The sequence below is a fragment of the Aphanomyces astaci genome (assembly GCF_000520075.1).
Source record: "Aphanomyces astaci strain APO3 unplaced genomic scaffold supercont1.19, whole genome shotgun sequence".
In the NCBI taxonomy this organism is placed as follows: Eukaryota; Oomycota; class Saprolegniomycetes; order Saprolegniales; family Verrucalvaceae; genus Aphanomyces; species Aphanomyces astaci.
The window spans coordinates 789,171-812,409 of record NW_009798282.1 but is presented as its reverse complement, the minus strand read 5'-3'; the positions used below and the strand labels follow the sequence as shown (position 1 = coordinate 812,409).

The 23,239-nt window shown below is 51.4% G+C and overlaps 10 protein-coding genes across 18 annotated transcripts; 5 read left to right on the top strand and 5 right to left on the bottom strand.

Moving 5' to 3' along the window:
* The first annotated feature begins 335 nt into the window (after positions 1-335).
* Positions 336-3,153, top strand: H257_08659. Of its 2 annotated transcripts, XM_009834643.1 has the most exons (9): positions 336-808; positions 869-1,105; positions 1,153-1,431; positions 1,704-1,828; positions 1,896-2,054; positions 2,097-2,256; positions 2,310-2,393; positions 2,790-2,902; positions 2,951-3,153. In XM_009834643.1, exons 1-9 carry the CDS (start codon positions 347-349, stop codon positions 3,066-3,068), a joined length of 1,737 nt encoding a protein of 578 aa, XP_009832945.1. In that variant the 5' UTR covers positions 336-346; the 3' UTR covers positions 3,069-3,153. The 2 variants fall into 2 exon arrangements, with proteins under 2 accessions (XP_009832945.1, XP_009832946.1); XM_009834644.1 differs by having other exon boundaries at positions 2,097-2,393.
* Positions 2,999-5,576, bottom strand: H257_08658 (hypothetical protein). 3 transcript variants are annotated; one of them, XM_009834640.1, is made up of 10 exons: positions 5,189-5,576; positions 4,861-5,127; positions 4,662-4,788; positions 4,466-4,578; positions 4,354-4,408; positions 4,207-4,289; positions 3,964-4,104; positions 3,732-3,914; positions 3,523-3,629; positions 2,999-3,198 (listed from the first exon to the last, which is right to left on the bottom strand). In XM_009834640.1, exons 1-10 carry the CDS (start codon positions 5,492-5,494, stop codon positions 3,168-3,170), a joined length of 1,413 nt encoding a protein of 470 aa, XP_009832942.1. In that variant the 5' UTR covers positions 5,495-5,576; the 3' UTR covers positions 2,999-3,167. The 3 variants fall into 3 exon arrangements, with proteins under 3 accessions (XP_009832942.1, XP_009832944.1, XP_009832943.1); XM_009834642.1 differs by having other exon boundaries at positions 3,523-3,914; XM_009834641.1 differs by lacking the exon at positions 3,523-3,629.
* Positions 5,577-6,263: 687 nt separating this feature from the next.
* On the top strand, positions 6,264-8,218 carry H257_08657. Of its 2 annotated transcripts, none has more exons than XM_009834639.1 (3): positions 6,264-6,538; positions 6,603-6,852; positions 6,904-8,218. In XM_009834639.1, exons 1-3 carry the CDS (start codon positions 6,293-6,295, stop codon positions 8,124-8,126), a joined length of 1,719 nt encoding a protein of 572 aa, XP_009832941.1. In that variant the 5' UTR covers positions 6,264-6,292; the 3' UTR covers positions 8,127-8,218. The 2 variants fall into 2 exon arrangements, with proteins under 2 accessions (XP_009832941.1, XP_009832940.1); XM_009834638.1 differs by having other exon boundaries at positions 6,273-6,538; positions 6,892-8,214.
* Positions 8,219-8,749: 531 nt separating this feature from the next.
* H257_08656 (hypothetical protein) lies at positions 8,750-10,091 on the bottom strand. Its single transcript, XM_009834637.1, has one exon. The coding sequence runs from the start codon at positions 9,500-9,502 to the stop codon at positions 9,185-9,187; it is 318 nt and encodes a 105-aa protein (XP_009832939.1). The 5' UTR covers positions 9,503-10,091; the 3' UTR covers positions 8,750-9,184.
* Positions 10,092-10,322: 231 nt separating this feature from the next.
* H257_08654 (hypothetical protein) lies at positions 10,323-11,793 on the bottom strand. Of its 4 annotated transcripts, XM_009834635.1 has the most exons (5): positions 11,702-11,793; positions 11,317-11,653; positions 10,944-11,255; positions 10,621-10,868; positions 10,323-10,533 (listed from the first exon to the last, which is right to left on the bottom strand). In XM_009834635.1, exons 1-4 carry the CDS (start codon positions 11,761-11,763, stop codon positions 10,734-10,736), a joined length of 846 nt encoding a protein of 281 aa, XP_009832937.1. In that variant the 5' UTR covers positions 11,764-11,793; the 3' UTR covers positions 10,323-10,533; positions 10,621-10,733. The 4 variants fall into 4 exon arrangements, with proteins under 4 accessions (XP_009832937.1, XP_009832935.1, XP_009832936.1 ...); XM_009834633.1 differs by having other exon boundaries at positions 11,317-11,793; XM_009834634.1 differs by having other exon boundaries at positions 10,323-10,868.
* H257_08655 (hypothetical protein) lies at positions 10,455-10,776 on the top strand. Its single transcript, XM_009834636.1, has one exon. It carries the CDS (start codon positions 10,471-10,473, stop codon positions 10,729-10,731), a length of 261 nt encoding a protein of 86 aa, XP_009832938.1. The 5' UTR covers positions 10,455-10,470; the 3' UTR covers positions 10,732-10,776.
* Positions 11,777-13,870, bottom strand: H257_08653 (hypothetical protein). The gene is made up of 6 exons (XM_009834631.1): positions 13,616-13,870; positions 13,282-13,570; positions 12,888-13,232; positions 12,464-12,802; positions 12,146-12,400; positions 11,777-12,094 (listed from the first exon to the last, which is right to left on the bottom strand). Exons 1-6 carry the CDS (start codon positions 13,819-13,821, stop codon positions 11,906-11,908), a joined length of 1,623 nt encoding a protein of 540 aa, XP_009832933.1. The 5' UTR covers positions 13,822-13,870; the 3' UTR covers positions 11,777-11,905.
* Positions 13,871-14,718: 848 nt separating this feature from the next.
* On the top strand, positions 14,719-16,440 carry H257_08652 (hypothetical protein). Its single transcript, XM_009834630.1, has one exon. The coding sequence runs from the start codon at positions 14,766-14,768 to the stop codon at positions 16,392-16,394; it is 1,629 nt and encodes a 542-aa protein (XP_009832932.1). The 5' UTR covers positions 14,719-14,765; the 3' UTR covers positions 16,395-16,440.
* A 65-nt stretch (positions 16,441-16,505) lies between these two features.
* On the bottom strand, positions 16,506-17,515 carry H257_08651. Of its 2 annotated transcripts, XM_009834628.1 has the most exons (3): positions 17,072-17,515; positions 16,760-17,000; positions 16,506-16,709 (listed from the first exon to the last, which is right to left on the bottom strand). In XM_009834628.1, exons 1-3 carry the CDS (start codon positions 17,496-17,498, stop codon positions 16,535-16,537), a joined length of 843 nt encoding a protein of 280 aa, XP_009832930.1. In that variant the 5' UTR covers positions 17,499-17,515; the 3' UTR covers positions 16,506-16,534. The 2 variants fall into 2 exon arrangements, with proteins under 2 accessions (XP_009832930.1, XP_009832931.1); XM_009834629.1 differs by having other exon boundaries at positions 16,506-17,000.
* Positions 17,516-17,910: 395 nt separating this feature from the next.
* On the top strand, positions 17,911-22,515 carry H257_08650 (hypothetical protein). The gene is made up of 12 exons (XM_009834627.1): positions 17,911-18,038; positions 18,092-18,415; positions 18,475-18,711; positions 18,761-18,862; positions 18,938-19,135; positions 19,223-19,354; positions 19,416-19,913; positions 20,217-20,713; positions 20,782-20,948; positions 21,056-21,388; positions 21,935-22,164; positions 22,218-22,515. Exons 1-12 carry the CDS (start codon positions 17,973-17,975, stop codon positions 22,482-22,484), a joined length of 3,051 nt encoding a protein of 1,016 aa, XP_009832929.1. The 5' UTR covers positions 17,911-17,972; the 3' UTR covers positions 22,485-22,515.
* Positions 22,516-23,239: the final 724 nt, after the last annotated feature.

Sequence of the window (23,239 nt, the reverse complement as noted above, 5' to 3'; positions counted from 1 at the left end):
CTGTACTAATAGTCCTGTATGTATTTGCAACAAAGGTACTTCGTACTGTAGTATTGGGTGAATTCGCAAACGTTCCCAAATTCAATTGGTTGTTTATCTTCTATTCCTCGGATTGGCTGAATTTCCTTGTCCTTTCATAAGAGCCAATCAGGTCCATTCAAAATTAGATTAGCCAATAATAACGTTTCGTGATTTCGTCATTTGTTTACTGTATCCCCACTATCTGAATTTCGCAAAAAAGGGCAACAATGCTTTGAATTTCGCAAAGTTTTGCAAAATCATCCAAATATTATCCGGAAAAAGGTATTGGTGGGATGATGCCATTGCAAAGAACCCATCAATCAGCATGGCCGACCTGCCGCCGATTTGGTTTGACGTGGCGCCAGACGCCGACTACTACGCGGCCTTGAACGTCCACCGCGACGCCAGCACCGAGGAAATCCGTCGCGCTTTCTTCGTGCTGAGTCGCGAGTTCCACCCGGACAAGACGACGCACACTGACGATGCGAACCAACAGTACCCGCGGTTGGACCGTGCGTACAAGGTGCTGAGTTCCCAGCCGCTTCGACTGGCGTACGACCAGTATGGCGAGCGCGGAGTTGTAGCGTTGGAGGAGGACAAGTCCGCGGACGAATGGGCAGTCGCAAACTATGTGCACTCGGACGAGTACGTGCAAGAGCGGGTTCGAGTGTTGATGCGTCGATGGTACGAAAAGCAGTTGGAAGCGCCGTTCTCTTCACACACTGAATGCGAAGTCGAAGTGGACGCCCGGGACTTTGTCAAGCATCCTCTCTACTCGCTCCAGCAGGTACGTACATACGTACCTGCCAGCTTCGTCCCTGACGACGAAGCCATATACACTATGTAGGTGTTCAACAAGCAGTTTCGCATGATCGGGATCTCCCAAATGGTCATGCGGCAGTCCACAAGCATCGACGTGTCGCGCAACACGACGGTGGTCGTGGGCGGGTACCTGTATGACAAGCACGGTCTGGGGTTGGGCGCATTGACTTGCGGGATCAATTACATCACGGCCGACCCGACGGCGCTACGCATCCACTTGAACAGCGAAGTGGGATGGACGCCCAAGTTGAGTGTGCACTTGGTATGTCATCACCGTATGACGTGATCGTGATGACGTGATCATGTCAGGAACAACCCGTGTCGAGTGTGACATCGTGCTTTTTAATGCCGGAACTGACGGTGGACGGCCTGGACGTGAGGGTGGGCGTGAATCACGTGATGCGTCTGCTACCGCAATATGCGCCACTCCAAGGCAGCATGATGCTCAGCGCCAACACTGGGCTCGTATCCAGTTTGCAGTTCCACCAGAACACGTGGCAGTCCACCGCGACGGCGGCCGTTCGAGCCCAGGGACCGAGTCTTGGGCTCAGCGTGCGCAAGCAAGTGACCACGTCATCCTCGGCCAAGGTGACCCTCGTTGTCGATATAAATATGCGATTCGGTTATCAAATGTTTTTTCCGGATCCTATTCAATCGAATCGACACCTATATTTGTTTCTGATTGGCTACAATCTAAAGTATATTAGCCAATGACATGTCTCGGCGCAATAGTTTATGCTAGGTTGACCAAAATATTGTGAAAATGTGCGAAATTGGAAGAAAATTGACAATATGATTGGGAAAATTGCAAGAAAATTGACAGTATAGGTTGCAATACCGTGTTCATCAATTAAACGTAGGTTGCCGTGGACTTGGGCGTGGGCGGCGCCGCACTCACGTTGGGGTCGTCGGGCAAGGTGTCTCGTCGCAGCCGACTCAGCATGGGCCTTCGCTTTGCGCTGCAAGGCATCTCCGTCCGCATCGGGTACGATGTCGTCGGGTGTCCATGGGGGGGTTGTTACACTATTTCACGGTGGACGTACACTATTTAGGTTTGCACGAGGCAGCGTCCGGTTCGTCGTGCCCGTGATGGTCGCGCCGCTGTCGACTTCGAACGCTTGGAACACGTTCGTGGCGGCGACCGCGCCGTTTCTGGTGGCGGCTGTGGTCCGGCAGGTGGTCAAGCCGGCGCATAAACGCAAACAACAAGCGTGCGTAGTCTGATTCTGATTCGGTCGACTGATTCCGTGTAGTGCGCTGCAGTCGGCCCACGCCCGACGCGTGTCGTACCTGATGGAAGCGCGGCGCTGCGCCCTGTCCCAGCAAACCCTCATGGAGAAACAAGCTGCCAAGAACACGGCCGTGGAAGGCGGCGTGAATATCCTCGTCGCGCGATACGGCCAGCATCCATCGGTGATATATAAACGTGCTCGTTCATTATATATGGTTGATATGTTGATTTGTAGACTGCGCCAACCAACCCTGAAAGCGACTCGTCCATCGAAGACCTTAACGTGGACGTGACCATTCCATTGCAATTCTTCCTTCAAGTACGACAAGTCCCTGATTGGTCACGTTGTGTGAATTTTAGTGATTTTTGGTCACGTTATGTGAATTATCTGGACTTGTTCTGTGATTTCCTGGTCACATTATGTGATTATTCTTGGTCACGTTATGTGAATCGTTTTGGACTTGATTAGTGCAGTCTTGGACGTGTTTTGTGAAGAGTCTTGGTCACGTTTTGTGAGTTCTTGGTCGTAATATGTGAGTTACTGGTCGCAATATGTGCGTTCTTGGTCACGTTATGTGAATACTCGTGACTTGGTATATGATTTCCTGGTCACGTTATGTGAATGTTTGGGCACGTTTTGTTATTAAGTGCGGGTGAATGTTGGTCACGTTTTGTGAAGTTTTAAGGTCAAAACTTGTGAATAACGGTTGGGTAGAACGGTCGTCTGCACTTGGCCAACACGTCCAAGGCCGGTCTGTTGGGGTTTTACAACCCAACCATGGGCCTGTACGACCCCGCGGACACTTCCCACCCGACGCACCCGCATTTGTACGAGCGACTGTATTTTGTGCACCTTTTGTTAACATCAAGCGGTAGGTACATTCGGTATGCGTTCGATGGCCATGTGTACGAAGCCACGTTTGGCGACCTCCAAGCCGTCGAGTTGCCGTCGGCTCATGCGCAGCACATGGGCCAAGTGGGGCAGATATTTTAATCTGTGCAGCTCAGTATAGACAACGTTAAACCACCAGTACATTCATTTTTAGACCACACGTGAGAGTGTTGGTCGAGCTATGTCCCCTTTTATATCCGTTCATTGCAGGCGTCCTTTCCAGAGTGTGTACCTAAGAACCATGGATTTATATATATATATATATATATGGTTTGTAAAGTATCTATCTTCTATGTACATGCATGGTTTTATGTTGTAAATATTGTCCATTTGATACAAATTTGGGGAGGGGGTGCAATCAAATCGCGCAAACCGATCCACAATCGATCTGATTGGTTGAATTTCATTGAGAAATGGGTTTTGATTGGCTAACAATTTTGAACTCATCTGAGGTAGCCAATCAAATCGATTTAAATTCCAACGAGAAACCACAACACAATGAAATTTCACTCGAAAGCACAATACTAGAGTTTGATTCGATTGTAATCTCTCGTACCCTTCGTCCTTGGGCCCTTCCTTTTTCGCAGGACTGGACGCTTTCCATTGAGGCGACAACCTCCCGGACGTAGTCGAGTGCACCATCAGCCATAGACTCAGCAGCACCTATATATATATATATATACAATAAACACACTTATAGAAATACGGCAAACAGTACGGGATATATATATATCTGTTTGGAGAGGGAATATATGCGAGAATGACCTTGAACGCAGACAGGTTGGCAAAGCCCAAGAGCGCGATGGACATGCCCGACGGAGTGTACAACTGGCTCCACAGGTCAAAGTCTCGAAGTGCTTTGAACAGCATGCGCAGAACGACGCACGCCAGCGGAAGCGAAATCAGCCCCAAACGTCTCGATACAAATTGCGAATGGTCCAAAAAAGTCTACAATAATATACATATATATATATTGCCAGCAATGAGAGATGAATACCGTGTCGCTGCGATACCCAGACACGTCCCGACACAAGACGGTGAGGAACTTGGAGTACACGGACGGCGGAATTTGATTGAATTTGCTGATAAACGCGTGCTTGATCCAATCGATGAGCATTTCCGCCGCCAGCACCACAAACTACACAGAAAGACCTTGTCATGAGCTTTTAAATAATATATATATATATTCGGATGAAATCAAAAATATTTTCTAGAAAATAGGGACATCCAGACTACGTACCGTGCCGTCGGCCACGTCTTTGCCGTCCACTTGAACCAGAATCAACCCAATTATCACCATGAGCTTGAATCGTTCGACAATATCTACAAGAAAGGCATCATCTCGAATAATATCATAAAAAACATGATATATATATATATATCGTACCACTGCAAGCGACCTGAAACAGGTTTTGCTCTTCGAATTTCTTGAACACGCTGCTCTAAAATATTCTCTTGATATATGGCGTACATAATATATATATATAAACTTTTCGTACCTTGAGCTCGGCAAAGTTGTTGGAAATGAGCAGCGTCATAAGGGACGAACTGCTCGAGTGGATCGCGACGTTGATCGTCACCACTTGGCCAAATAGAAGGAGGGAGTGCAGGAGTGCACAGATTAGTCAAGGACCTTCGTTCCGACTAATATATATATATATATATATATATAATATATATCGTCAAAAAGGATATCGACATAGATGCTGCACACGGCAAAGTCAAACATCATGCGGCCGACGCGGCGCGGTTGGTACCGCACGGTAAAGTACATGGCGTCCAACACGTCTTGGCCGAGCGAGCTGAATAATTTGTCGAAAATCTATATATATATATATATATATATATATATTATTTCTTATATATATATTTATATCGCATGGATTCTATGTACCTCGAGCATGGTAAACAGCACGTACAACTTGATGAGCGCTTGGTTTCGAATGAGATGATACACGCGAGACATGTCCACTTGCATGAGCACGCCGGTGCTGAGGATCACAATAACCGCCGTGAGCAGGTCGTGGACGTGGGAGCGGCGAAAGATGCGCGTGTAGAACACCGACACGACGGCCGACCCCAGCGCCAGGATGATGCGCAATGGCAAGTACGTGAACACATACAGGAAGCTGTCCACACACAGCACGAGACCGTAGATGACCTACGTGCGCGGGTCATGCCTAGGACGAGAGTACGTATGTACGAGGTTGAGGGATGTGTACCAGCTTTTCCATTTCGACAAACGATTTGAAAAAGTCGACCACGCGCTGTTGGTTGTGTGGCCCGTCGCTCTCCTTGATATCCATGATCCCAAACACCTCCCGGTAGAGGAAGTCGACGAGGAGAGCTCGTTGGACAGGACGCAGAGGCTTCATGCGTGGAGATGCGGGGCGAGGCGTCGGTGGTCGGGAGCTTGCTGGCGAAGGAGGTGATGCCGGAGTCGCAGGTGCCAACCCCGCCTCGGTCAAATTGAGACTTGGAGGCTTCAACTTGGCCAGAGATGGGCTAACGATTGTCACTTGCTTCATCGGGCTCGTCGGGATGTATATCTCATGATGCTTCCGCACAGAGCTGCGCTTCAACGAGTCACGCCGTTTCCGCGGAATTGTCATTTGCCAAATGGAGATGTTGAACACTTAACGTTTGTATTAATTACATCACCCAATCAAAACGCAATTCAACTTGTGATTTAAGCCAATCATATCATTACTCGAACTCAATATTTTACCGCCTTTCAAGGTGGGCATCAATGTAAGTGTAGTTCCCGTCCGTCGCGGTAGTCAGTACGCTACTGTAGCTATCAATCCAGTGAGGAACACGCATGTACTACATCCAAACTCAAGGCCTGCGTGCACCTACGATGGCCCTCTCTCCCAATCAAACCAAAGGTGGCTGTGTGCCGACAACGCAGTCAAAATGGCATGGCTAACTTAGTTACTTGCTTTTCTTAACTTAAACGTGTACCCTCTGTCCTTGGCTCGATGGGCATAATAGCAATGCTAGTTAGCGATAGGAATCGATTGCTTCTACTGGGCTTGCCTCCATCGTCACGGCGACCTTCTCGCGGAGGATGTGAGTCGAAATGTGGATATGTCGGGGGTTTCATACAGGTTTTTTTGGGGGGCAGGGGTCGTGTTTGCAATATTTCAAACGGATCGAAATGTCATTTACGTGTCTTTTAAGCGTTTTTTATCCAAATAAAACGCATTTCAAACAATACGCGTCTGTTATTTCCTACAAACAGTAGGACCCCCCATGCGAAACCCTAGAAACCTCCATGTGGATCTCTGGGGTGGAGCATTTCGGGTTTGGACGGACACGTCACGATGGCGACAAAGAAGGCTGGAAAGCCCGACGACCAAGTCAAGCTCAAGAAGATCCTCGATGAGCTCATGAAGCGAGACGACAACAGATTCTGCGCAGATTGTGGCGCGCGCGGTCCGAGATGGGCGTCCATCAACCTCGGGGTGTTCATTTGCATTGCGTGCTCGGGGATCCATCGAAGTCTTGGCGTCCATCTCACGTTTGTGCGCAGTGTCAACCTTGACTCGTGGACCGGTGATCAAGTGGCGGTACGTGATCGTACTCGTTTTCTTCTTCCATGACGAGTGAACCTCATGCGTTGTGCGTCTGTAGCAAATGCAAAAGTGGGGCAATGCCAAGGCCAAAGACTACTTTGAAGCCCTTGTCCCCAAGGACTACCGCATTCCCACAGAGCACTCCCCCGTTCGGGACAAGGAGATCTGGATCCGCGACAAGTACGAGCGAAAGCGATTTATCGCACGGGATGGCGACGACCCGTCGGCGAAACGGACCAACAGCACCAGCAAGTCCAAGAAAGTGGTCGAGTCCGAGAGCGAAGCGTCCGAAGCCGATGACCAACCAGGTATATATACATTGAGATGTTGGTCACCAAGTGCCTTAGCAATGCGTGTAGCACCCCCCACGCGAAGAGGCACGTCCAAGGCGACGGCGGCGGCGCCGGCCGCCCCGGCAGCAGATATTTTAAACTTTGGCGACTTTTCCGCACCCGCTGCCGCCGCTCCTTCGAGCGCCGCTTTGTTTGGCGACTTTGGGGCCCCTCCCCCCCCCGCCCCGACGTTTGACGCGTTTGCAGCGGCGCCCCCTGCTGCCGCCAAGCACGACGAATGGGCGGCGTTTGGCGGGTCGTCTCAGCAGAGTAACTTTGGGAGCAACTCTACAAATGGTGGCCAATTTGCAAGTGCACCCAAGAGTGGCGGCAACGATCCATTCCAACAAGGGGGAGGAGGCCACCAAGCGGCCAAGAACAACATCATGGCCAGCTTTGGCCAAACCCCTCAAAACGCATTTGGCAACGCTGGGCCGACGACTCAACAGCAGCAACAACCCCCGTTTGGCCAAGGAGGGTTTCCCCAACCAAGCTACGGCGTCCCCCCGCCGCTGGGCTACCCACAGCCACCGTTTCCTGGACAACCAAATGGTCCATTTGGTGCGCCGTCTCAGCCGTTTGGTGGACTGCAGCAACCAGTTGGGGGGGGCTACGGAGGCCAACAACCTGGTGGCTTTCCGGGCCAGCAACTGCCCGGTGGATTCCCAGGCCAACAGCCTAGCTACGGAGCGCCAACCCCTGTGTCCAATTTTGGTGGACAGGTACAACAGCCCGGTGGTGGGTTTGGGGGGGCTCAACCTGGATTGGGGGGAGGGTTCACCCAGGCACCGCAACAAGGCGGCGGGGCGTTCGCAAACATCAACCCCCTGGGGGCCCCAGGAGGGTCGTTCGGGGGGGCTCCCCCCCCTGCCAACCAGTCGGGGGCAGTGGGCATGTCGGCATTTGGGACGGGTTCGAGAAACAACCCCCCACAACCACCGTTTGGACTGAATCAACCGCCCTTTGGTACCCCGGGGTACAACCAAGGCGGGAACTTTGGCAGCAATGGCAATCGCAACAGTTTGCCAGGCGGGTTTGGAGGGCAGACCTTTAGCCAGCAGCCACAGTATGGCCAGCAACCCCCACAACAGCAATACCACCAACCCCCACAACAACCACAACAGCAAGACAATCGCTTTGGAAGCTTTGGGGCGTTGACGGGTATGGGCCAGCCACAACAGCAACAGCCCAACCGTGGCGGCTTCCCCCCGCAGCAACAACAACAAGCGAACGCGAACCCGTTCTTTTGAGCCGCTAACGACGAACACGAGCTGTTGAATTGAATAGTATTAATAGTTACTACTACTCTATTACATACAGTACACTGTATTACTGTACTAGCCATCACTAGTAGCACTAGTATGCTACTACCTAGTACTTACTATCCAGCATCTATTTCAGGAAAACTCGGACACCTAGCTAATGCAGCCATTGCGTAACCTAAATACATAGCTAGCCGAGTCAGTTAGTAAGCCAAGTGTCGATGAGCCCTACTATTATTAGTAGTACTACGCAGTACCAGTAGTAAATATATACAACTCCGGAGTATTAAGAATGATATTGCAAAATCGAAATATATTGCACCAACTTCAACTTTTCCTTCTGTCAATCAACATGGCTCCCAAACGTCACTATTGACGTCGATGGTCGCCCAATCAAATGCGTCGACGTCATTATACTAGTGATTTGTATGATTGCTGCATATCTCGCCGACGTCCATACAAACACCAAATGGAAGCGAGAGGAGACCAGTTTCGAGCCAATAGGGGGGTCGGGTTGCACCGTTGTGCCATTTGAGGGTGTTGAATCTCTGCCTTGTATGGGAGAAATGAGGTCGAAGTCCCTGCTTTTGTCATTTCCGTCTCCATCCAACCTTTGTTGCACGAGTTGCAGCCTTTTGATGTTCTTGAAGTTTTCGTTCTGAACGGCAGGGGAATCGCATCATGTCGCTGTTGGATCTCCCCGTGGATGTCATCTCTATGGACGATGCGGAGGACCACATGAACTTCGACGTGGACCTGTGCAAGATGGAGATTTTTGCGGAAGGGCGTGGGATGCAGCGGGGTAAGGCGATTGAGGCAGCCGCCGCGCCCACGTCAGCGTTCGTAGCTGATGCATTCTGTCCGAGCTACAACCTCGTGGAAGACGGGTTCGACGACGGCGTGGACGACTTTGGCGGCCTGCATTTGGACAACACGGGTTTTGATTCGATGAGCTTTTATGAGTACGGTCCGTTTTCCCCTGTGGCGTCTCCCAAGGCAGCCGATTTGGTCCTCGAAAAGGTTCATGCGAGCTTCACAACCACCAATCACTCGGAGCTGACAGCGTCGGCTGTCAGCGTGGTAGCGACGATGGCGGCAAAGCTGCCTCCAAAGTACTTCAAAACCGTGCAGAGCTCCCCACAGAAGCGCCGCGTCGTGTCTCGGTCGTGGAACCAAGTCAAGTCGTTCTCGTTTGCATCATCCACTGCATGTGCCGAGAAAACAGTCCCCTCTTCGGAAACATTGGTCACTCCAACGTCGATTATCAATATGGAACCATCTAGGGAGCAGGAACCCATGGCCACGTTGTCCAAAACGCCAGTCCGCGCCGCACCCACACGTCGTACGGCGACAGCGACGCCCATCCAGGCCAAACCTGTGCCAGTCTACTGCACCCCCATGCTGCAGCTGAAAAAAGCGTCCACTACGAATAACCTGGCATCCCATGCGACGATGTTTGTGTCTCCGCAAGTGAAAACGTTGAGTACCCGGTCGAGTCCCTCGTCATCTACGGCCGCCAGCCAAAGCGGAGTTGGCATGAACAAGTGGCCATTGGACAAGTCGAATGTCGCGCTACCGCCGCGGTACCTCCAAGGCCCCCACGCATCTCCAGAGAAGAAGCGCGTGCATTCCATCACGTTTGGCAAGTCGGCGTCATTCTCGTTTAGTCCGTCGAAAAGCCCCAGAACGGCACTGCTGCACTCCTCCACGACTTCGATTTCGACGGGCGCGACGGATCCCCCCCCCGTCCATGCGGCGTGCGCAGTCCCTCCAGTGAGTGGCAACTAAGTTAGGACCACAAAAGCGTTTATTTAGTCGTAGGAAAATCAATTATTAACACAAAGGAACCCCCAAACAAGCAGGACAGACAGGTGGCTGCTGCCATTCCAGTGTTTTTACTCCAAGAAATTCTGAACGAATTAGATTATACTAACATTACTTGATGTACTCCGGAGTATTATTTTATTGATTTACAGAGGGGCCAACGGATAAATATCCGGTTTTGATTGGATTCGGCGGTTTTGAAACAACTCACCATTTTCAAATTGAAAGTACTACTTCTTATCAGCTGCCAGCTTTTTGCATTTAAGCTTAACAGTAAACCAGACATCAATTGCTACCGGAAAATGGCCGCCATTGTGATAGATATTACGGATTGTCGTAAAATGAAACAAGAATTTGCACCTCGTACATTGTATTTCGACAGGTAATGGTATTTTAAAGGTACGAATCTAATACAAATGCGCACCTTATTCGGACAAGTTAGTACTACGTGTATTTCGACCAGTATGACCATCTTGATGCTTTATCCGGATGCTTGCTTCAAAGGAACATGGCGACCAACGGCGTGGGCTTGTACCGGCAAGTGTGTCGCGTGGCTCGAGAGTTTCCACCTCTGATGGGAAAGAAGATCCGGTTTAATGCCCGAGAGATACTTCGCTTACGTCGACACGAACAAGACCCTGTCAAGGCCGCGGCATACCTTCGGCAAGGCGAGGCGGACGTCGCGACGCTTCGCCTGGTGGCGCTGTCGCCGTCACTTGTGGATGCAATGGATCGAAAGCCGCCTCAACCTGCTGCATTGCATCGATAGGTTTATTGTATTAAACACGCTTTGGATTTATTGTTGGCGCTGTCGAGAAGCGTCTGGTACTTGGAGTCGGCGTCCGTAACTTGTTTGAGCAGGAGCTCCTTTTCGCGTGCGTCCGCCCTCGCCTTTTCCTGTAGCCTCTACCCCAGCCATTCGTATTAGCATGTAACGTTACAGGGAGATGCATAATAGGACGGATGATCGCATTGACATACCACGACTTCGGTCGTCGCCGATTGACCCGTCTTAACCTGCTGCAACATCGCGCCTTCCTGGTCCTTGACATGGTCGATTAATTTGCTCAATTCCCCACATAATTGGTCGTTTCGTTGCTTCTCGGCTTCGTGCTGTTGGGCCAACTTTGCTTTATCTCGCTGGATTTCCTCCAACAAGGCTGTGTGCGACATGGAGTCGTCCTTGCATGGCGCCGTAGTGTCCAAGGAGTCGACATGGGGTACCACGTCAAAGCTCATCATATCCGCACTCACGTAGTCCACGAACGGTGGTGTCACCAGCACTTTGAGCACCTAATGAACACACGCAAAGATGAACGCAATGGGGCCACGAAGACCGTGTAGCCTCATCTACATGTGTATGTTCTAGCGGGAAAAGTTGCGCGTTGGACTGGAAAAAGGTGTATGAGACGCGGTACTTGGACGAGTTGGTCAGAAGTTGCGACGGCGTGGATGGGTCCACGTGGACATCGATGAAGATCCACAGGAACGCCCCGTCCAGAGCCGTGAGATCGTCTGCCTCGTCGTCCGACAAGTCGTCCACATCTCCGGGTACGAGCTTAGCGTTGTTGCCGCGGCTCTTGAGAGCGTCAGATGGCGTGGCTTTCACAGATGGACGCACGTGAATGACTAGGGACCCGAGCGACGTGCCGTCGTCGTTCAACACTGGCACGGTAGTGACCACGTCGAACCTGGATGGGGTTAGTTGTGGAAAGAACGGAGATAAATGATGGAAGTACATATGGCGAAGTGGCCGGAGGTAGACCAAAGCCTGGCCCACCGAGTTGTTGCTCGGCGGCATATCCAGCGTTTTTCGGCCCTTGGAAATGTGTAGTTAATCCCAGTATTTCCCAAGCTCGGAGCACTCTCGACGTATTATTGGCTACTCAACGGATTTACTCATCCAATTCAACCAATCAGAGCGTCGACCGTTTCAAGTTTCGTCATTCAAAGAAGATCTTTCGCATCGCGCCACCCGATCCCTCGTCGTTGGCGGCTGCGACCCCATCATCCTGACTCTTTCCTCGCTTTCTCCTTTCATCTCCTGCACTTTTACGAGCGCTTCCGCTCTCTATTCGATGTGGAACTTCCGTGGCGAACTTTCCCGAGCCTCCCGCCGTTCGTCTGGGACTCTAATACGTAGCAAATATCAACACACAAGTGCCACCGTCACGTAGACGTACTTCGGGAGCGTTCAAAATCTCGTCTTTGACCAACTGCGTGTCGGACGACTTGGAGTGCAGAACTGACCCCCACAACGGCTCTGCCTTGGGCTGCTTGACAGCGACGCTCTCTCGGAGGACGTCCACTTTGCTTGCAACCTTTTGAACGTATTCCAAGCTGTGAATCGATCGCCGTCGCGTGTGAAAGGACAGCCAGTCCTTGCCCAGCTCATCCTTCTCGTACAGTGCCAGCGACGACGTGACCATTATGAGTACCTGCAGCCATCGTTATCATCGGCAGATCCAGGTCGTCGGGGGTTAGCTAAATTAATCACCCACCAGTTCGCGGCGAAGGGGCTCGTAAAAATCAGCATCTACGATTTCTGGCATGGGCACCACCTTGGACACATTCGTCATGACGAGCGATGCCTTTTGACGCAGGCGGTGGATCTTCTTGGTGTATTTGCGTCGCAACAAGTCGGGGAGGTCGTCGTAGACGGTGAACGCGCCGTCGGGGGCAATGTGCATTTGGTATACTTCAAACACGTTGAGTTTGCCGTCTCCGTTTCGAAAGTCCACCGAGGCTTTCCACGCCAAGAGGATCGCGGTGTGGCCGTGACAAAACTCCATGTAGCTCAAATACGCCTCATTGGATTGCAAGTACGAGTCCCAGTTCACCTAACAACACAAAACATGTCAATCCTTGGACAATCACAAGGCAAGACAGACAAATCGTCACGACGAAAGCGGTTGTCGTACGTACTTGAAGCGACGTGCTGCCAGTGAGGTCCTTGACCTTGTGACGGTCCTTGTAGGCACTGACAAGGGGTAACAAAATGTTGAAGAACACGATGCCCTGTAATCCTTGGGTGGTCATCACTTCGATGACGTGGAAGCCGGTGAGAGCAGACGAGTATGTCGACACGAGCCAGTAAAGAAGGCACAGACTCGAGCACACGACCATGTACATGCTTGTGTACACGTATGACCACCGAACGTGGTATGTGTCGGTCGTGTGGCGGAGCTGGTGTCCTATGAAGAGGCAGCCGACAAGGAGCACCGCAGCTTGGCCGATTGAGATGTACATGATAAGGTTGAAAAAATCCATCTACAATTAGTGTCAATGGACGATGAGAGGTCATAGGGAGCGTACGTACAGTGATGCATTCGGCGTAGCTGAGCTGGGAAATGGTTGTCGCATGGAGCGCGAGCAGCAGAATGTGGGGGAAATTCCATAGCACGCACACGCAAATGCCAACGGGTACTTGGATGCTTGGGATGATCATGCCGCGAAAGTAGTTCCACACGGCTACGCGATCGTGCGAGACGTTGGTGGGTTGGGCGATGATCTCGGTGATGCTGTACAGCACCAGCACAACAAACGCCGTCCACACTAGTACAGCTACGGCGGTGTTGCTTGTGATTGTCAGGATAAGCAGCGCAGACCTAAGAACGTGTCAGAGTGCTAAACCTGCGACGACTGTGACAGACCCACAAGACGTGCTTTCGCTGAAGTACGCACACAAGGGCTGCGCGAGGCAGTAGATGGATGCGAATAGGCCAGCGCTGGCGGTGCCTATGGGAAGCCGGTGCTTGATGGAGGGTCGCTCGCGATGGTAGAGGTACACTGCCACCGCCACAGGCATATAAAGGTATGAGATCCACAGGAGCATCAGCGGCACATATCCATCTTCCATGGCAGGACGGACTGCCGATGCAGCGAGTAGAAGGCCTTTGGAAAATCGGTGCAGATCAGGCGTATTTATAACCGCAAGCGTTTCAGTGTGATATGAAACCGCGGGGCCACATATTGATTTGGTCAATGCTCCAGTATATTTTTTAAGGTAAACACGATGGTACAAAATGACGCAGCGACAAGGCATGCGAGGTTGGCTGAGACGACTTTGCATGTTGTAATAATGCTGACGGCATTTCCAGTGTATGGTGGAGTGTACTAGTCTCAGAAGGGTCACATCCTTCCAGACGCGGTAGTGTAGTGGAAGGGTTTGTTAATGGTTCGCTATGGCCACGACGAAGCGTTCAGTTTGGTTGTGGTAGATGGAGACGCAGCCAAGCACAGTCAACGATCTTTTACTGAAACCATCTACATTTGAGACGGACATGGCATGCCAGTGGTGAAGTAGAGATGGATCAGGTCTCGCTTTGTATGGCGCTTTCATCATGTCAGCAAAAGCTCGAACCGTTGACACGGGTCACGACACGACGCAAAGCCCAACCTACGATAACGTTAGCTCTGCTACGGACTACCGATTTCCCATTCCACTGAGACAACAATGTTCGAAACGTTGAACGCTCTCTTCACCATATCGTTAGCTGCGCAGTGCTTCCGATGCAAGAAGTACCTACCCGAAGAGTGCTAACATGCCGCCGTTTGCAGGTCCATCCTTCTCTTCATCCAAAATCCGAACTTCATTCATCAGGTGCAAATTGCTACAAAACATATGCAACGTTAATTGTAGTACTAGTATGGAATAATTCGAAGGATCGTTACTCGCATGGAAGAACTTTCAAATGCAAGTGATGGTCACCTGCATTCATAGTAGTACTTTTCACTCTCCCACAAATTCGATATCGTGGAAGGTGGTCATTTTACAATTTCCCTTCGAAGCCCCCGAGCAACATGTCCCCCTTCGTGCCTCCCGTCACATCCACCCCATCTCCCAGCATCGACTCCAAGGCATCCATTCTCCTTACCTCTACCGCCGAACGCCGTGAGATCGCTGCCTCCGTCGCCGAGACCACGTTTGTGAACTGCCACTTGGCTGCGCCGGCCGTCGAAGAGAACGACCGCAAGCCAGTCGACCTTGTGGTGGTCCTGGATCGATCTGGCAGTATGCACGGCGACAAGCTATCGCTGTGCAAGCGCACCATGGACTTCCTCGCCCAGCAGCTCGCCCCACACGATCGCGTGGCGCTCATATCGTACGACACGTACGTGACCACGGACCTCCATTTGACCAAAATGAACGCCGACGGCAAAGCCAAACTGGCCGCAAAAGTGGCGGCTATTCAAGCCGGAAGTTGCACAAACTTGAGCGGCGGTCTCTTGGCTGGTGTCGACGAAATCCAGCGGCCCACCCGGTTCGACAACGGCGAGCCGAACCCCGTGCAGTCCGTGCTTCTCTTGACCGATGGTCAAGCCAACGAAGGCGTGACGAGTGCCGACGGGTTAGCCAAGTTGCTCGATGGGCTGCTGGCACCGCAAGTGTCGTTGCACACCTTTGGCTACGGTTCAGACCACGACGCTTCGCTTCTGGGCCGACTGGCAGACATTGGCCGCGGGTCATACTACTTTGTCCAGAACGTGGACGGAGTGGCGTTGGCATTTGCGAGTTGCTTGGGGGGTCTGCTGAGTGTCGTGGGTCAGAACATCAAGGTCGAGGTTGTCGCAAGTCCTGGGGCGTTGATCGCATGCATCAAGACCAAACGCCCGGTCACGACGATCACTGACCAAGTGCACTTTGAAGTGGACATGGGCGACATGTTTGCCGAAGAATCGCGCGATTTGCTGGTCCAAGTGCAGCTGACGCCCCAAACGCCCGCCGAGAAGATGGACCTGGTCGAGTTTCGAATGCGCTACGTGAATGTGCTGCAGTCGACGATGGAAAAGGCCAGCACGACCGTGACCGTGGCTCGACCTGTGGCTGTAACCAACGACAACGTCGTGGACGAGTCTGTTGTGGCGCAAAAGCTGCGCGTGACTGCGGTGGAAGCTATCGAAGCAGCGCAACAACAGGCGAAGAAGGGCAACTTGCGTGAAGGCCGCCAAGCGCTGCAGAATGTGATTACGTCGGTGATGCAGGATATGGCTTCTTTCGGTGCCCCAGCAAAGGCACAAGCAGCGCACTTGCTCGCCGACTTAAACGAATGCACGGCCAATATGCAAACGCAAACAACGTACCAGACCCGCGGCCACGGCCGTATGCAGCAAAAGATCCAATCCCATTGGATGCAGCGCCAAAACAACATTGAAGTCGAAGAAGAGAGCCTCGACATGGAATGTGCGGCGGGGACGTTTGGAAGTGACAATGAAGATGAGGATAAAGAGAGTGGTGACGTTGAAGAGAGTGGCGATGTGGACATCGGCGACTTGTTCGCACAGAGGTCGCCGGCCCCAGCGCCTCGCGCCCGCATGGCTAGGTCCTCGGCGGCCCCCCCTGCACCCCCCGCTCCTGGAGGATACTCTCGCATTGGAAACACCGTGCAGATGAAAATGATGAAGAAAGCGTTCAAGGTGGCAAACAAGTAGTAGCGACGACGTGGATAATCCTACATAACATGCAAATTGAATCAACTGTTGTCGTTTCCGCAACGTCACTGTGAAATAATGTGTTTGTAGTTGGCCAGAAGCTCCAGAAAAGACCTTTCGAGCGCATTCAAGTTGACTACTTAGACGACGGAATTACGCTCTACCAGCCCCCTTGACCATATCCTTGGTCGATTAGTTGTCCAAGGGAACGGGTTCGTAAAGGGAGGGAGAACTGTGGTCCACATAGGGCCGATCGTTCGATGCACGTTGTGTTGCATGGTGGCCCACGTCAACGGCTTGGACTTTTGCTTGTTACTACATGAGACGGTCAAATTGGACTGTAATGATGGTACAGTAACCCTTGCCGATATAAGATGACTGCTTCCAACGTGGTCACGCCTGCGAGAACGGTGTACACATGCCACAGCCACAATCCAAACACGACCAGTCCAATGCACAGGCAGAGGACGTAGGGCAACCGCACGCACGCTTTGAAATAAGAAGGCTCGCTGTCTCCATCTGCCATCGCTTGAATGGAATGATGCGAGGCAGCCGCGACGAAGGCACATGCGAGCCATGTGAAGAGAAGGAAACGCCAGTAGTAACCTAGGAACAACATGGTCGCATGCTAGTTGGTTGTAGTAGTTCATGGCGCTAGATTGGAAGAGAAGACGTACGGTAGTTGAAGTGCCCAATGCAGTTGTGCATCCACACGCAATGGTGATCCATGTCAAGTACACAGGTGCCGCACGAATGGCAATGGTGCGTGCGTGGTGGCTTGGCCACGTCACAATACTGGCACACAGGAAGATCCGTTCGACTTTGGTCGTCGAAGCCTTCGTCACTCTCACTGAGTGGGTGGCCACGAGTGAGTCGACCAGGGTCGGTGGATATGCAGAGGATGTAATGCAGGCCCACTTGGAGGAACAGGTACGCCCCCATGCAACCCAATGACCATGGCCAAGTCGTTACGAGTGGTAGGATACACAGGTAGAAGCACGCCACAAGGAACGTCAGGAGCGATAGCCCAAAGCACACCAATAGAGGGCCAAGGGCAAAGTTCACCCCATCCACGATAAAGACGACCACGCTTGCACTGCACATCGCCTTTTCCTTCCCACTCGTGGATTTTGACGGTTTCAGTTTCAGGCGCCATTATCCGGAAACTAACGTGCTGGTGTGTTGCCTGGTCGAAAAGTACTCACTTCATTGGCGCCGTCAACCGCCTTCTCCAGGTACTTGTTGTGCTTCTTACATTCATGCTGCGACATCCCCATTGGCCTGCTGGGCGTAGTCAGCGTAGCCCTTACACTTCGCAAGGTCTAACTGCCAAGGCAACTTTGCAAGTACGGAATGGTACAGCAGGCTCCTAGGTGCCACTTCTTCACAACACCCTAGCGTACCACCCATGTCAATGTTTGCAGACAACTACAACCTCGAGCCTGCCTATAGCAACGTTGCCAGCAGCAGTACCTTGAATGGTTTCGCTGTTGAGGTACCATAAAGGTATAATTAGACTGTGAAACGGCGATCAATACACTTGACGCCGCCCGTGTTGGCGCCGCGTGTTCCTTTGCCATGGACCATGATCATGAGACAGGGTCAACGTCTCCCATCGATCCCTCACGACCAGCCGCCGTCCAGGTACTTCCATCCGCTCTCGCCCCCAACCAGTCCTTGAAGTATGATTCCTTCAGGCCCCCCCGCAGCAATCACCGTTAACACGGGCGTCGTCCATCTCGAGTTTGGTCAAACCCTCCTCCTCCATTGGCACTACTAATGCCAAGAGCAACAAGGAAAGCCGGACCCAAGAGGCGCTGGCAATGAAAGACGAACAAATGCGGATCCTGAGCGACCAAAACACGCAGCTGCTCGCGACATTGAACCAACTGGACGATGAGCTGCAAACGCTCAAGATGGAAAAGTTTCACAGCGACGACGAGAACAGGAGCTTGCGGGACGCCAACTTTGAGCTGCAGAGCCGCAGTCGTGCGTCGGATGCTGTGGTCAAGAAGGCCGAGGTAGGGAGGATGCTTCGTCTTTGGGTTCAGTCGTTGCTATGACATTATGGGCGTGGTAGAGCAACATGGAGGAGCGGGAAATGCAAATCAAAGTACTCACAGACCACAACGGCGAATTGCTCCGGTTGTTGGAGATCGAAGAAGGGCAGTCGGGGGCCCTCGGCAAAGAAAATGCTACGATGAAAGTCGAGATGGAAACGCTAGCGAGCAAGTATGCGTCGCTCATGACCACTGCCAAAATGCACGAAGAGATGGCCGGGCGGGCGATGCGCGATGGGCAACTGCGCGCCGAGGAAGTACGTGCTGCCACGTCATAGCCTTGGATTCAGTATGGATTTTTCATAGGTGCGGCTGCTACGAATCGACACGGACCAACTGCGCACGTCCAACAACGAGCTGAAAATGAAGGCCCAAGTCGAATTGGAATCGCTGCACGAACAACTGCGCGTAATATGATGACATTTATATCTCCTTGTATTCTGGTATAATCAGGCTAACCAAAAACGGGATTGCTGGCGTTAGGTGCGCAAGGAAAAGCAGTACCAATTGCTGGAAAAGATTCAGTCGTTGGAAGAAGCGAAGCGGCAGAGCGACGATACGCTGCATGGCATGGAGGACAAGATTCGGCAGCTGCTCGAGCAAGGCCAAGAACGAGACACACAACTGCAGCTTGAATCCAAGGCCAAACGGTCCCAGATTGACGCCAACAAGCATTTGCAGGCAGGTCCCACCGTTTTGTCATGTTCATGGCGGCGGGTCTCTGTTTGTTTGGGGGGCTTGGGGGATGCTATCGATGGCGTTTTGTAGGCGGACAATGACCAACTGGCGTCCGATAAGACCTCACTACAAAGCAGATTGGATAAAGCTGAACAAGAAAGGACACGGATGGAGGCGGAAAACCGAGACTCGGCCGACCAACTGCGAGAAATGGCGGAAAAGGTACGATGAAAAATATCGAGTTCTAGCCGTGACATCATGACTACGTGGTGCCTACGTCTAGGTGTTTCAATTGCTGGAGCGATTGAAACTGGCCGAGTTGGGCAAAACCAAGTCGCTGGACGCCCTCAAGCAAAAAGAACTGGAAATGATTTCGTTGAAAAAGAAGAACGCACGGCTACTCAAAGACGTGACCCAGGAAGGCAAGTCCCGCGTCAAGATCGAAATGGACAAGGACGTTTTGCTTGAGCAGTTGCACGCACTCAAGAAACACAACAACCAGCTGAGCATTCGTTGCCGAGATGAAGTCAAGGGCAAGCTCAAAGAGGCCGAAGAACGCGGCCAACTGGCAGAGAAACTTAAAACTATGAGCTCCCGCGTGAGCTTTTTGCTCAACAAAATGCAAGCGGACGAAGAAGCCAAGCTGTGCACGAAGGAAGACATGAAGAAAATGCACGCGCAGATTTTGAGCATGCAAGACAAAAACTCGGAACTGACCCAGAAACTCAACACCACTGGCGAAAGCAATCGGGTGGTCACCGAAGCGTTGCGGTCTAAGCAGGTATACACCCAAAACTTGGACTTCTGGATGTTCCTATGTATCGATTTAGGCTGTAGTTTGTGTTTGCTGCTTTATGATGTTCATCACACTATTTTGTGTGCTAACGTTACGCCCGTTACGTGTACATTGGTATTTTTCTACGAGTTGACAGACTACGGGAAACCCATTTTGCTTATACCTACTGCATACAGCCCATGTGATTGGGGCATTTTTGAATGAAAAACCAGCAATACAATTGCTAGAATGTGAATTTAATATATATATATATATAGCTGCACATTGGGGTTCACATTCGATGGCTAGGACGAGCTGGACACACTCACCATCAAGTTCGACGCACTGCAGCACAAAATGGTCACTCAAGCGATGCAAGAAGAGCCATTGATCGAGTTGGATGCGGCCAACAACAGCAACAATCGCAGCGGCCACCACGAAGGGTACGCGGACGACAAGGAGGCAGAGGCGTCCGGGCGGTTCTTTGTCGAGTGTCGGGCGTCGCACGGGGGGTTGCTCGTGGTCAAGCCCAAGCGAAGCACCCATGGATGCCCCGAGTACCTCGACAAGCTCGGCATCAACGCGTACTTGAAGTGGGCGCAAAAGCAGCAAAACACCAAGCACCGCCTCGTGGAAAAGATTGCCCTCATGTGCCACCAGTTGATGGTCGGGGAGGAAGCGACTTTAGCTGTCCAACAAGTGCTTGAAAGCAAGCAGGATCATCTCGACCATGTGGGCAAGAAGTGCCAGTGGCTCCAGGATAAACTCACCACCGAAGAAGACGCTAAACGAAAAACGTTGATTCGGTGCGCACACAACGTCGCCTTTAGAATGGTCGATTTATGTTTTATGGTAAACAACGGTGGTGTTGTAGCTACGTGCATGAAGTAAAATCCCAAGTGTCGGCGGACGGCGACGCCAAGTTGTGCCTAAAGTTGCCGGAAAGTGGCATCGGCGACGAAGAAGTACACGCGATCGCCGCGCTTTTACGCAACAACAGCTCAATTCACGACTTGCAATTGCATGGAAATGCCATCACCAGTACGAAATCAGTTATGTATCAGTGTCCTTGTCGATTCCATTTCAAGAGGATCCTCCGTACACTATTGCATATTGATATGGAATTTGTCTGTTCGTGTGGCCAACAGGCGAAGGGGCGCGGGCCATCGCAGCCATTTTGGGGTCGACAACTTGTGGATTGTCGCATATTGACCTGCGCAAGAACTTTGTGGGCGAGGACGGCATACGAGTACTCACGGAAGCGTTGGAGCGGAACCCCCGCATCCGACATGTGTATGTGCACGCGGGGGGGAAAATCGAAGCGCTCGGGGCCAACAAGGCGACCAACAACAACCACGACGGCATTGTGCAGGTGGAGACGGTGTGCGTGATCGACGTACGAGAAAACCAAGCCAAGAAAAACGACATGGAAATGCCAGACGAGTTGATGGGGCGGCCTGGAGGTGGCCCCTTATCAAACGGTAGATATGTGTGTTTACTCTGCATTGGAACGAATACTACGTAGTATAGTAGTAGCTGATGCATACGCTTGTTATATGAAACAAATTCTGATACATTATGTGAACACTTCGGATGCACCAAGTGATATCTGATTCATATGACATACATTGGATATCTGATATTTCGAAGTATTCTGCTAGTATATAGTAACTAATTCATATGACATACATTGGATATCTGACACTTCGAAGTATACTATACTGTACTTCGAAGTACTTCGAAGTATTAAATAGTATGTCAAACTATGTGATACAAAACAATCTCCCCGTCCGCGTGTCGGCCCTCGCGGAGGAATGTCTTAAAAATGATAATCCAAACTCAATTAATCAAACTATGTGATACAGTAGTAGATATGGATGGGACTGTATGAAATACTTGACGAATTTCAATGGCGGATATGTATACACGTATAAATGGTGGATTTATGAAAAATAAATGATGGATTTATTAATAATAAATTATGCACGTGACAAGAGTGGTTGGTATAACGTGTCTGCATGCGGTAGGACCGGGCAGTGAATTGTTTTCAAAACGACCGTCGGCACTGGCGTTGGCGAATGTGTCTGTGCAAGAGAAGAAGCGCGAGTGGCAGCGATTGCAGAAACAGAAAAAGCAAATGCAACTGGACCGAGAGAAGCTTAAGGAAAAGGAACTGCACTGGAACGGGCGCGCGGGGGGGTTGGAGCTGTCGGTGACCAAGTCCAAGAAGACGGCATTGCCGCCGCTGGACGATGCGGTACGATGCTTTTGTGAACATGTGAGGTGATTGGTGCTGAGACTCGGAAGCAGGCTCTGGAGAGGTCGGCATCCGTGCCCCACATGAAAGTCAGCGAGGAGCAGCGACCAACGTCCAGCGGGGCTGAGATGACCACTTCGACCGACCAACTAGTGGCGGGCGGTGTGAAGGAGGCACAGGCAGCCCTCGACGCCGCCTTACTCGACTCAGCTGGCGGTGCGTCGCCAGATAAAAAGAAGAAGTTTCAGAGCGCCACGGCGTATAGTCGAAGGTTAAAAGAGTCGCCTTTAGCTGGTCCGCCTAGTAAACCACCATTGTGATACCAATTAACACGGTCCTGGGTTTTACAAGTACAGTAGCAACTTTCACAAGAATAACGTTACATTGTCATGACTGTCGCAAGCCAAGTATGATTCGAACAAATCAAAGCAGCTTGTACAACCTCATTGGTTCAAATTGGACAGGTACTAGATTACTGCCCTGGCGAAACACTGTCGCCGATGGCAACCAATGTGTGTTTGTCGTTGAAGGAATTTATTTGCACACAACGTTTAGGGCGTGTTCGGAGCGACTTTTGTGTCAGCGTTTTTGGAAAAGTAGCCAATCAAAATCGTTTCCATCGACTTTTGCAAAAACCGCTCTGGACGACCTCCTTGAGGTCGTTTACAGCGACTTTTGGGATTGTGGCTATTTATTGGGCAAGAATATCAGAATAAATTGTTGGTTGCAAACTAAAATTTCGCAGGAGCACGCCCAAAGCACACCCTTGTCGGTTGCCGGTGGTTCGTCACTCCACTCCGGTTGTACTGGTAGGTCCTCGACGGGAGAACTTTACCCATGTGAAGCACGGCTGTGGTAAGTCATTTCCATGTCGAGGGTAGCTGCACACAGAACGCATCGAACGCTGTACACATGCCCCTCCCGCGCGACCTCCTACTTGTACTGAACCCTAGGCTCTGTGTATTGTAAATGATTTCAGGTTAGCTAGGCGTTGATCTTATGGGTTGCGCATGCCTAGAGTTAGTAGTGATGACTGCACGACTCCTTCGGGAAGGAGAAGATCACACCGACGCAC